General features: G+C 36.4%; 2 protein-coding genes, 1 non-coding gene and 1 pseudogene across 3 annotated transcripts; 1 reads left to right on the forward strand and 3 right to left on the reverse strand.

Moving 5' to 3' along the window:
* Positions 1–242: 242 nt before the first annotated feature.
* LOC148198577 (uncharacterized) lies at positions 243–1,563 on the reverse strand (annotated as a pseudogene).
* Positions 810–917, forward strand: LOC124822456 (small nucleolar RNA R71). Its single transcript, XR_007027569.1, has one exon. It is a non-coding gene; the product is annotated as a small nucleolar RNA R71 (small nucleolar RNA).
* Positions 1,564–7,450: 5,887 nt separating the features above from the next.
* LOC148198578 (uncharacterized) lies at positions 7,451–9,145 on the reverse strand. Its single transcript, XM_088115858.1, has 5 exons — positions 8,992–9,145; positions 8,595–8,796; positions 8,312–8,455; positions 7,977–8,222; positions 7,451–7,907 (listed from the first exon to the last, which is right to left on the reverse strand). Exons 1-5 carry the CDS (start codon positions 9,143–9,145, stop codon positions 7,451–7,453), a joined length of 1,203 nt encoding a protein of 400 aa, XP_087971984.1.
* A 6-nt stretch (positions 9,146–9,151) lies between these two features.
* Positions 9,152–9,976, reverse strand: LOC148198579 (uncharacterized). The gene has a single exon (XM_088115859.1). It carries the CDS (start codon positions 9,974–9,976, stop codon positions 9,152–9,154), a length of 825 nt encoding a protein of 274 aa, XP_087971985.1.
* Between the last annotated feature and the right edge of the window lie 3,175 nt (positions 9,977–13,151).

Below are 13,151 nucleotides of genomic sequence, written 5' to 3' on the forward strand. Positions count from 1 at the left end.
ATCCACCCCATTTGATTGGTCAAGCTCTGGATGGAAGCTCTTGTCTCCTGGATTGATGCTCTTGTTTCATGTTGGAACTGCATATTTTGCGTGGTCAAGTTCCTAATAAGCTCATCTAGTGTAGGGTTAGAAGAAGTAGAAGGTTGAGGAACTGGTTGGACGGGTATCTCTTGTTGCTGGTGTTGCCTCTGATACTGCTAAATTGGTGGAGGCACATATGGTCTACTCGAACCTACAACATTCTAGAAAGGTGGTGGTTGCTGCTGCTGTTGTTGTTGATGCTGGGGAGCATTTGACCATATAAGATTTGGGTGATTCCTCCACCCTGGGTTGTACTTGTTCCTGACTAAGTCATAACTTTGTTGTTGTGGCTGCCTATTGTTTTAGATATTTGCAGCATAGGCTTGAGGTGCATCTTGGCCAATAGGTTGCTGCAAAGATGGGCATGCATCTGTATAGCGGTCACTAGAAGGACATATAGCACACCACCATGTAATAGATGCAGATGGAGGTGTTGTCTCTGATTGGTAGCCAGCTGTGTCACCAAACTCACAAAAGCACCAGGCTTGTTCTCCAATTTCTTATCTGCAGATGGTGAAGGGTGGGTAATGACGTCATGAACTCCCCTAAGCACAATGGCATCATTTTTGGTGCTAAACTGCTGGGAGTTGGAAGTCATCTTCTCAATCAAATGCCTGGCTTCAGCAGGTTTCATGTCACCAAGCGCTCCCCCACTTGTAGTGTCAATCATACTCCTTTCCATGTTGTTTAGACCTTCATAAAAATATTGGAGAATGAGTTGCTCAAATATCTGGTGGTGCGGGCAGCTATCACAAAGCTTCTTAAACCTTTCCCATTATTCATATAAGTTTTCTCCACCAAACTGCCTAATCCCAGAAATGTCTTTTCTAATAGTTGTGGTCCGGGATGCTAGGAAGAATTTCTCCAAAAATAATCTCTTCAGATCATCCCAACTTCTGATGGATCTAGATGCAAGGTAGTACAATCAATCTTTTGCCACGCCTTCTAGTGAATGAGGTAATGCCTTCAAGAAGATATGATCTTCTAGAACATCATGGGGCTTCATTGTGGAGCAAAAGATATGGAACTCCTTCAGATGTTTGTGTGGACATTCACCTGCAAGACCATGGAACTTTGGCAAGAAATGGATTAGTCTAGTCTTGTGAACATATGGCACGTCCTCATCAGGATATTGGATGCACAAGCTTTCATAATTGAAATCAGGTGCAGCCATCTCCCTAAGAATCCTCTCGCGAGGTGGAGGTTGGGCCATATTGTTCTCAATAATATGATAAAAAACAGATTCAGAATCAGAATTATTCTCAGATGAAACAAATGTAGCAGATGTAGAATGCACAAAATATGGAAAAGTGGATGCAGAAGTAGATTGTTGGACACTAATGGTATGAACCCAAATGGTGGAGACCCTAATGGTGGGACAGACTCTAAAGATAAAATCCTATTATGCCTAGCTAATCTATGAAAAGTCCTATCAATTTCAGGATCAAACGGTGGTATTTGCCCAGGATTTCCCCTAGTCATACACTAAGTCAACTCTATAAGAAAAAGTCAACATAGTGAAAATATAAGGGGTTTAACAGCAAGTATGAGCAAAACTTATCAGAATAAGCTGAAATTTGGTGAGCAACACCCTACAACCATGAAATGATAGCATAAAAATTGGTAGAGAAAAATTCAAAGGGTAACTATTTCTACGATTTTAACAAAGTTTGGAGGAGAGAGAAAAATAAACTTGAAAAATCCAAAATAAATAGAAAAAAACCTTTTTTTTCTACCCAAAATAAAAAAAAAATTGTCCAATTCTGACTTCCTAAGCAAAAGTTATCATAGTTTGAAGTTTTGATACCTCTTGTTTTCACAAATAATTATAACTCCAAACCGTGACTACCAAAACTGCTTCTATGGTTTTTCTATCAAAGTATGGACCATAAGGAATGCACAAAAAAAATTTCAACGAAAAATAACATCCCTAGCTATTAAAACAAAAATCATCAAATTAAATAACATCCCTAGCTATTAAACTCTTGTTTTAATTGAATTCAGTAAATAAGTGAAGAGAGGTTATACTTTATGAACTTGATCACTAATTCCCTCAATTGTGTAGGTTATTGGTAGGATTAGAAGAGGAGCAAAAGTGTCAAGGAGTTGGAACCGAGGAGGGACAACAGAAGCACTAGGAAAATAAGCTGAAAGAAGGCTTGAGAAGTCTTGCAAGGATGCCTGGTTGCCTTTTATAGGGGCCCTCAGCGTAAGAAGTCTCTTAAGGATGCCTGGTTGCCCCCATTTGGGGTGCTGAGCACTACTCTCCTCGTAAGCACGCCTGGGCACCCTCTCCAGCGCTGAGCACTAGCCAGCAACACCGAAGGATGCTTGGTTGCCCTCAGGCAAGACGCTGAAGATAACTAGTATTTTCTTCACAAATCGGACATGCAAAATGACCTTTAACACTGTAACCAATCAAGTTCCAATATGGTGGGAAATCATTTATGGTGTAAAACAACATTGCACGCAAACGAAAGTTTTCTTCTGAGTATGAATCAAAGACCTCGACGCCTTTTTCCCACAACATTTTAAATCGTCAATTAACGATTTAAGATAAACATCAATGTCATTTCCAGGTTGTCTAGGACCCGATATCATCATAAACAACATAATGTATTTTCTCTTCATGCACAACATAAGAGATAAATTATAAATCCTCAACATAACTGGCCATGAACTATGTTTGCTACTTAAGTTGCCATAAGGATTCATACCATCGGTAGCAAGTGCAAGTCTTAAGTTTCTTGGCACTGCACTAAATTTCGAAAATGTGCCCATCAATGTTCTTCCGTTGTAGGGAATTAGCTGGGTGTTGAAGAAGATTATCACATTTTCTTCTATCAACGTGCCACATAAGATTTTTCGCATCTTCTTTAATAGAAAATAATCATTTCAACCTAGGTACTATAGGTAAATACCACATGACCTTAGTCGGTGGACCTTTATTGTGTTCATCGTTATTTCCATGAGGTTTCTTCTTAAATCGTGACGAACCACATGTCGGACACACCTTCATTGAAGCATACTGATCTCTATACAATACACAGTCATTGGGACATGCATGTATCTTTTGGTATTCCAAACCCATTGGACAGAGAATTTTCTTCGCGTCATAATTACAGATAGGTAACGTGTTATTTTCTGGAAGCATGTCCTTCAACAACTCCAACAATTCCGTGAAACTTTTATCAGTCAATCCGTTTCTTACTTTGAAACAAAACAATTTCAAGGTAGCCGATAACCTTGTAAAATTGATGCATACTGGATACAACTCTTGCTCTGAATTGTTCTTAAGACTATCGTATGAATGAGCTCTTCCAAAATTTTCTTCGCCAACATCACGTACCATTTCGTCTAAATGATCACTCATCCATTCGTCAACATAATCCGAACCTCTTAACGTATTTTGCTTATATAATAGTTCCCCATGCCAAGTCCAAACTGTATAACTTCTCATTATTCCATAGATGAATAGATGATCACAAATGTTGTCACAGTCTTGATATACTTGATTGAGACAACGAACACAAGGGCAAAAATATGTCCCGTTCACTAGTTTTGCGTGTTCTTTAACATATTCTATGAACTCAGAAACCCCTCGCTCATACTCTTCACTAATACAACGCTGATGAATCCAGCTTCAATCCATAGTACTACTCTAAAAGCAAAGAATCCATGAAAAAAAACTAACTTACGTTGAGAACCAAAAAAAACTACCAATCATACGTTGAAGGAAAAAAAAGACTATCATAGTAAACGTTCACGAACACAAATATCTATCTTAATGCATATATCATACGTCCAGAATCGACAAACACAACACAAACACGAACATTTAACATCATATGTAAGAAATATTGAAGGAAAAAAAACAAACTTCAAATGGTGTCACTGGAGAAGATGATGAAGTTCGCTGACCAAGCACAAAAAATAGCCTAAAGATCAACGAAAATTAATCGGTCAACCGACATTAAAAACAAAGTAAATGAGTACCAAATGATATTAGAAAGACATAAACGACTTAAAAAACACCTTATTACTTTATCAGAGTCATCCTCGAAGAAGAATGTTCAAGCACAAATGGAAGCACAGAGAAAAAATGTCGAGCCACAAACCATTCAGCGTTTTATGATGGTAAATATTTAAAACAACACCTTTCTTTTATTCTTTTTTCTTATCAATTGCAAACTTTATGTCGAATTTGAAAGGGCTTAGACGTACGATTGGAAGCCAAAAGTTTCTTCTTCCAACAATATCAAAAACTATCGTACTTTTGGATCCTTTTTCTTTTTTGCCTCCCATAGAACGTCAAAGGCTGCGGGGCTGGGACGTGAAGGGAAATGAAGTAGTTGGGAGCATTAGTACCGCAACCCAGTTGGTTAGGATTCTAGTCTTGATAGCATTCAACAGAAATACATCTTCTGTTGACATTCTATCCTCGACAAATCTTCCAGGCAGCAGTAGCCAAGTCAGAACATAAACAATAACTTTCTCCTCCTTATTTAAGCCATCATGTAGGTACTGCTTATCGACCTTGTACCTTCCTGTTTATCTTAAGAAATTTATATATATATATATATATATATATATATATATATATATATATATAGTTCTCTTTGTTAGCCATTTGTTTGAGTCAGAATCACGGATATGAGAATCCAATTCTTCAACTTTCAGTCCAGCAATATTTGACCAAACATTATCGTCAATAGTAATGTTAACAACTTTTACCCTTAAGTGAATTACCTCATTTACAACCCTCAAGTTTGTGTAGAAAACCTCTACCAAATCTGGATAGCAATCTCCTTTCATTTGGACAAAATCAGTAAGCCCTTGATATGCAATCCATTCTTGAAAAGGGAACCATTCTTTCTTCAACAATTGCAGGTCCAGATACTTGTGAGGAACTACAATTTTTAAATGTCTCCTATATAAAAACTTTCCTCAAATATCTTCATCACTTATCCATCCAGATGGGTTTGAGTTTCTTGTAACTCGGGCTTCTTCTTGATGATGATGATGAAGAAGCCATGTCTGAAGAGAATTTTAGGAACGTCTTTCACAATCTAGAGTTTTTAACTTCTCAATTTCTCAGATTTAAAAATACAAAGCAGACGTCGAATTATACTAGGCATCTACATACTAATTGTTAGCCAAAAGAGAAAAAGTTTGAAAAAAGACAAAGGATACGTCGAATTCTACGGATATTCAACGTTTTCTTCTTCATCCTCCCTCCCTTTTGTGTCATTTTTTCCTTTATAAACCTCCTATAACCTCCCATTACCATTATATTTTAAGATAAGATTTACATTTTAAGATAACGTCCCATTACAAATGCAACGTCAAATTCTATCGATATTCGACGTTTTCTTCTTGAGCCTCCCGCCCTATGTGTCCTTTTTTCCTTTATAAACCTCTCATAACCTCCCATTACCTTTATATTTTAAGATATGATTTACAATTTTTTTGGTATTTTTATATTATAAATTTTTGTAAATGTATCTTGTAATATTTACGTATTATAAAATATAAGAAAGATTTGTGGGTGAAATTTAAAGAAAATAAAATTTTATTTCTTTAAAATATTATTTTAATTTCATATGGAAAATAATAATAATAATAGTTTATGATAATTGAGTTTTAGTTATAGTTCACAATAATTAAAATCATAATAAATATTATTATATTATTATATTATTAAAAGTCATGTGAAATGAATGTGTTTTTAACATCCGAACTAACTTTTTCCATATAAAAAATGAAAAATAGTATACACCGTAAATATTTTTTTTTTTACATTCAACAACATTTCCAAACCTTATATTTCTTTCCTTTTCTTTAAAAGGTTTAGATTAAGATAGGTTTGATAAAACATAAATCAAGTCTTCAATGTCTCTTTTTAGGTGTGTGTTAATTTTAGGATAAAGATAGGTATGATTATACTAAAAGACTTTGATTGACTTTTAAAAAATAAAACTTTAAATTTGAGAAAAAATTAGGCTTAATACCTCTTTTTGTCCCTCTTTATAAGGGAAATGTTCAATTTCGTCCTACCTTTTTCAAAAAGTTCAATGTGGTCCCACGTTGTGAAAAAAGTGTCCAATTTAATCCTTTTTGGTCACGGCGTTAAATATTTAACGATCCTGCTAACAGCGTGGACTGATGTGTGCAACGTGGCTTTTTACCTTCGTAACGTGGCAGTGATAGTGTTTTTCATTAACTGAGAACGTGGCAGTGGGCAGTGATTAAAATTCTGAGTGTTAGGGTTTGGTTTGGGTATTCGAATTGGTCTTTGAGGATTGAGAATGGGTTCCCAAGGGTGTTCTTCGTTTTCGAAAAGTTGGGCCAAAGGATCTTCTCATTCGTCCTATGGTGGTGCTTGTAAGGGAGGTGGGTTAATCCCTACTTGTTACTGTGGTGATATTGCAGTAATGAAAGTGGCCAGAACTACGAAGAATGCTGGGAGAAATTTTTGGGGTTGTCCTCATTACAAGATTTGAAGTATACCCTTCTCAGTTAATGTTTTCTTGAGTTGATTTGATGCATTTGTTCATAGATTTCCTAACATGGTGAATAACAGGGTGGATCTTCAATTGGGAGCTGCTGTAACTTTTTCAAGTGGTGTTGTGAAGACAACGTGGATGAAAAAGATTGCACAATTCTGAAGAGAATAAGTGAGCTGGAAAATGCAGTGAAGGATTTGTAGAAAATCCAGAAAATGATGAAGTTGTTAGTTGTAGCTTTGTGTGTGTGTATTGTGGTTGACCTTGTAATTTTGAAGTTGTGGTTAGGTTGATTTAGTTAGATCGTGAATTTGGGTGTTTGTTATAAGTTGGCTTAATACCTTTTATGTATTTGGATGCTTGAAAAAAGTACGTTGACAATGTGAAGGTGTTTTGGTTGGTGTAACATTAGTTATGCAATGCAATGTAGAAAATGTTCGAATCAGTTCCCCATTTGGTTTTAAAATGTTGAAACAGGTCAACCCAATAATGCATATGACTGAGGACTAATGGCACATATTACAAATCTAAATACAAGCTTTAAACAAAACATGATGAAAGCACTTTGATTCAATAAATAAAGGCAGTACAGGTTTGTCACCAAAGTACATGATATTGAATACATATAACCTCCAATTCATCTAAAAAGACAATACATGTCTGTTACCAAAATAAAGACAGTACAGTACATAATAAACCAATTCATCTATCTATCTATCTTTTCTTCTGACTCTGAATTTTGGTGGACGGGATGATTGGGAAGTTGGAGGTGGCTGGGTTGGTTGTGTTGTTTATGGTGACTGGGTTGTTTGTGTTGGCTGGGTTGGTTCTGGTGGCTGGGTTGCTTCTGGTGGGTGGTTTGCTTATGCTGGTTGGGGCCGTAAAGGGCAGTTATTCCTGTTGTGCTTTGTCTGACGGCAAATGGTACACTTTTTCCTATGCCCTCCAACACGCATTTGAGTGTCGTCCTTAGTTAACTCCCATGCCTCCAACTTACGTTTTTTCTTTGGCCTCCCAGGCAACTTCCTTATCAGTGGTGGTAGTACATCATTGAAATTTGTGGTTTGCCATAGTTGGGGACCACTGAGTGGAAAAATTATGGACGCATACACCTCTTCATATGTGGATCTTCTGAAGCAAGTGGGTATAAAATTTTCTGGATGAACATTACAGTAATTCATTGCTGCAATTGCATGACAGCATGGGATGCCACTGATCATCCACTTTCTGCAGCTACACTCTTTAGTGTCCAGATCCACTGTGAACTTGTTCCCAACAGATGAAGTGTGCCTAACCTCAAAAATCTTCCGTGCAGCCCAGCTGAAAGAAATAAAGCACATCAATGAACGTAAATAACAAAATGTATATAAATTGTGGTGATAAGATTACCTTGACAGCCAAAACCTAGACAAATTACATTCTTTCTGATGCCTCTTCTTTATCTTTGGGCATATTGTGAAGTTCATAGATGCCACCTTGCTTCTATTGGTGGCCCACCTTTTCATGAGATACACTCTGATATCCTCCATCATTGTGATAATTGGTTTTCCTCTTGCATGAATGAGGACACTGTTGAAAGCTTCAATGATGTTGTTATCAAAGGTATCACACATTGGTTGAGCTGTGAAGAGATACCTTGACCAAAACATGTTGAAAAAAAGAATTCTCAAATGGGTTGCAATGCATCTATGACAGTAATGTGTATATAATGGCTAATGGGTTACCTTGGGGGAATGGCTATGAGGTATTTATATGCTCCAACATTGACTTCTTCAATTTTCAGCATTTCTCTCTCCCAAGCCTGGGGATATGTGGTGGTTGCAGCACTCCACATCAGATTTTTTAATACCTGCCCACCAAACCTTTTCCTAAAGTTTGCATAGAGGTGCCTTAAACAGTATCTTTGTTCTACCCGAGGAAAAAGCTCTTGGATAGCTAAGACTAACCCCGGCACAATTAAATTTAGTAATAAAACCATATCCTTTACAAGCTTTGAGACAAGCATACATTCTTTGAAAGATTGGGTCACCATTATGAGATTCAACTTTAATTTGCACTGTTGATCCTGGATTACACCTCAACAGCTCATGTCCATAGTCGTACACCCTTTTATATTGTTCTATGAAATCTTCTTCAACCTGTCTTGTGGCAATTAACTTTGCCCTTCTTGCCTTGGATATTGAAACATTTGTATTCCATTTTCTTAATGCTTTAGTACAAATATCATTCACCTTTAAAGTAAGATTCTCAACTAAAGATCTATCTATTTCCTGACTTAACCACTTAGCATTCATCAGTTTAATATTAAGTTGTCTACTACAACTATGAGTATCAATTATCTTCCTCAATTGCCAAATTTTTCATGACGGCAAATAACCACAATAAGCTAACCGTGGGCACTTACCTTGGCCACCCATGCATGTCACCCTCACCCTACGGTTATCATTTTTGATAAATTTTAGATCCCTCCCAGCATGAACAACATATCTTCTAATAACATCCTTAAACTCTTCCCTGTTAGTAAAAATAGTGCCCACTTCCCACTTGTAATCTGCCATGGACTTCTACTTTGCATATTTTGAGAAAGGACCTACATCTATTGTATCATCATTGTCATCCTCCTCACTTGCACTATTTTCAGGAGTTAAAAGCTTATCAGACTCCCAATCATCATCTGACAAACCCCTACATTGTTGGGTTTCTTTTTCACTGTCTTCATCATCCACGTATTCATCACCACTCAGATCATCCATTCCTACTGCATCATCATTGTTCACTTCCACTTCTTCTTCACTTTCGACCTCAATTTCAGCCTCATTATCTACTTCTAATGCTTCTTCACTTACATCCTCCACTTCATCCTCATTCTCAACCTCCACTGCAACCTCATCATCTTCTGCATCCTCATGCTCAACATCCTCATTATACACTGAATCCTCCTTCTCAACCTCCAATGCCTCGTCATGCTCAACATCCAACCAATCCTCATTGTCAACATCCAGTAAATCCTCATTGTGAACCTCTAATCCTTCACTTACATTCTCAACATCCCGTGCATCCTCATTCTCAGCATCCACTGCATACTCATTCTCAACCTCCACTGCACCCTTCACTACGTCTTCCATTCCTTCTTCACCACCCTCAACATGTGCTTCTCCTCCTACGCCACTATCCTCACCACTCTCTGCATGACCTTCACATAGCAAAAGAATCTCATTCTCATCATTTTCTAAGATAGTTGCTTCGTCCACCCCATGCACAACATACAGGTTCACTTCCCCCAAATACTTAGCCACATTCATCATGTTCATAGCTCCTTTATCATCATCAACCTTATGTAGAACATGTTGGACACTGTAATATAATTCTTCTACTTGCATGTATCCCATATGGTTAAGTGAACCTAATACTCCAAAATAACACCATTTATCGGGGTCTACGTCCCAATTAACTATCTCTCCTCCTATATAATTAAAGGGGACTTCTTTGATCAAGGTCCCACCATGGTGGACCACTACCCGAAACATGTCATCAGACATCCCTACCCGAACCCTACAAATGCAAACGGGGGACCACTAATTTCAGTTAAAGTAAGACCTATGGGACCACTATCATGCATCAAATGAAGACAACTTTTCACACAAAAAAATTTCACCCATAGTTAAACCCCCTCAAACGCAACAACAATGAAAACATTTTCGAAAAACCTCTAACCTGATTTGATTTGCGGAATTGGATTTCCTCTGCAGATTTCACCTTCAAGATCACCCAATTTGGATTTGCAGGTCCTCCAAAATGCTTATCCCCAAATCACGATTTTGAATTACTCAAACCAAACCCTAACACTCAAAATTTTAATCACTGCCTACTACAACATTCTCAGTTAATGAAAAACACTGTCACTGCCACGTTATGAAGGTAAAAAGCCACGTTGCACACATCAGTCCACAATGTCAGCAAGATCGTTAAATATTTAACGCCATGACCAAAAAGGATTAAATTGGACACTTTTTTCACAACGTGGGACCACATTGAACTTTTTGAAAAAGGTAGGACGAAATTGAACATTTCCCTTATAAAGAGGGACAAAAAGAGGTATTAAGCCAAAAAATTAAGTTGACTGATAAACTACAAGTTAAGATAGATTATTGTCGACAAAAATTGAGATAGATTAGTTAGAAAAAAAATATTGAGACAAGTTAATAACTGAGATGCATCAAACCAAGCCAAAGATCAAGAAGAGACAACGTGTATATCGAAGTCCAAGACTCGTCCTGGATTAAAGGTCAACGACTGATATGGACCACAAATTAAAACAGAATAGGTTGGATCGAATATTAAGGCAGGTTAAGTTTGACTAACGGTAGAGACATGTTGACCCAAAATGAATGTTGGGATGGGTTCATTCAGACTAATGGTCCAAACAAACTAACATAAGTTGAAGGTCAAAACGGGTCGGCCTGAGCCAAAGGTCGGGATGGGCTGACTTGAGCCAAAAGGTAGGATAGAGGACTATCTCCTGAAGAATAATTAATATAGGAAATAAAATAAATTGTATTTTTCTTTTAATTGCAAACAATGTGTTTATATTTTTCAATTTAGTTTTGGACCCAATGTCATTGGGCTTTCTTTTAGGGTTTCTTAGCTACCTTAAAAATATTTATACACATATATAGGGGCACCAAATACATATGTAGACACTTTGGAAGTCATAATATATGCATTTTCAGCTTTGAGAGAGGATTCTCTTGGTTTACAAGTTTACAACTCTGATTTTTATCAAAGATTAACATCTTTGTGGCGAATCTTCCTTTTCTTATCAATAAACTAGATTGTGGCGTCTCCATCTATGTCTTATGAACCTCCAGTCCAAGCAAAAAGTCGAGACGGACGGGCCAGGTCATGATTTTGGCAGAATTCTACCACCAAAATTTTGTTAAGGACCATGATATGTTAATAACTTTTGTGACAATAGGCTATGTGTCACTATTTTATTGGTCTGTATCGTTGAACCAAACCAATCACGACTACCACATAAGCGGTTATAAAAAAATCGAATTTAAAAGGTCGACGACGATAAAAATTCAAACGAACTCTTAGACCAAAAATTTGGCCACATTCAAATAAATTATTTTGAAAAACTTAATCATTATAATTAGTTATTAGTATAAATGATTATGATATCAAAAAATACTATGATTAACATTATTAGAAAAATAAATTTGACCCCTCTCATGCATTATTGAATTTTCTTTTTAGTAATTTAACAAAAGTGTGATCAATATCCAGCCACGTTGTCATTAATGTCACCATAAATAATCAATAAAAGCTCTTATGCATTTCTTAATTTATAACGCTTTGAATCGATTCTTTATTACTTAGAATCGATTATATTAACTTAGGAAAACTGAAAGTGGAATTATATGAATATGGAGGGGCACATCAAACTTTTTAACTTCGATCCCTCCAAATCTCACCTTCTTCGTGGGTGATTGAAAAGTAGACAATTTCTGGGGGTAGGACGTCAATTTGTTCTTATATGAATCAAACAAAATTTATTACTTTTTCTCTGAATGATGTTTGAATGTCGAATTCGGCAGGGCTTCGACGGGGCTTCGACGTTCATACAAGATGGTAGAGTGTGGGAGTAATTAAGCATAATTACACGATGTACGTCATCGGTTCATCTATACATATTGCTTGCATCACGTAATCCATTGCTTTTTGTTTCCATATTGAACATATTAGGATTCATGTTTTTTATTTCCTTGGTGTTTTTTTCCTTTGATTTCGAAACATGTCTATTCTTTAAATTGCAACTTTCCCACTTGAATTTCAAACTGCCACATTCACGTCTCAGTTCATATAAAGGTGGCCTCTGAAATTCAAGTCAACAAAATGATTTTTATAGTACATAAATTATTAAGTTATCTTACCGAAAAGGAAGGGCTTAGGAAAAAGAAATATGGTTCACAATATGTTTAATGTTGAAACAATTTTCAGATCTAAAATAATTATATAAAAATGTATGAATCGTTTTTAAATTTTTTTGGAGTTCTCTTCTACCATTAGATTTCAGAGCTATTTGATTTCTTATGGTGGAAACAACTGCAATACAAATTAAATTTATAACGTTGACGTAGAATTTTGAGTCCATTGATGCAAAAGACTGGAGATTGATGTCAAATATTTTTTATCAATGACGGTCTATATCATAGAAATGTCTTTGTTTAGTCAGTAAGGAGTTCATATCAGAATCCAAAGAGATATTTTACTTTTTCAGTGAATGATGTTTGAATGTCGAATTCGGCTGGGTTTCGACGTTTAAATAATGTGGCAGATAATTACACGATGTACTGCTTTTATCATGATCTAATTTTCATCAACGGTTCATCTAATTTTTATTCTATTTTGCTTTTTACTTTTTAATCATTCCATAGCACGTCCGAGTATGTGGGGCTTCGACGTAAAGGAAATTCGAGTAGTTGGGACATTAATTGTGTGTTGTTACTAACGATGTTTTTCATGTCGATTTTTGGGGGGTTGGACGTCAATTAGAGATTT

Source organism: Vigna umbellata, chromosome 5 (assembly GCF_029865625.1).
Source record: "Vigna umbellata cultivar VRB3 chromosome 5, Vumbellata_1.0, whole genome shotgun sequence".
Taxonomy (NCBI): domain Eukaryota; kingdom Viridiplantae; phylum Streptophyta; class Magnoliopsida; order Fabales; family Fabaceae; genus Vigna; species Vigna umbellata.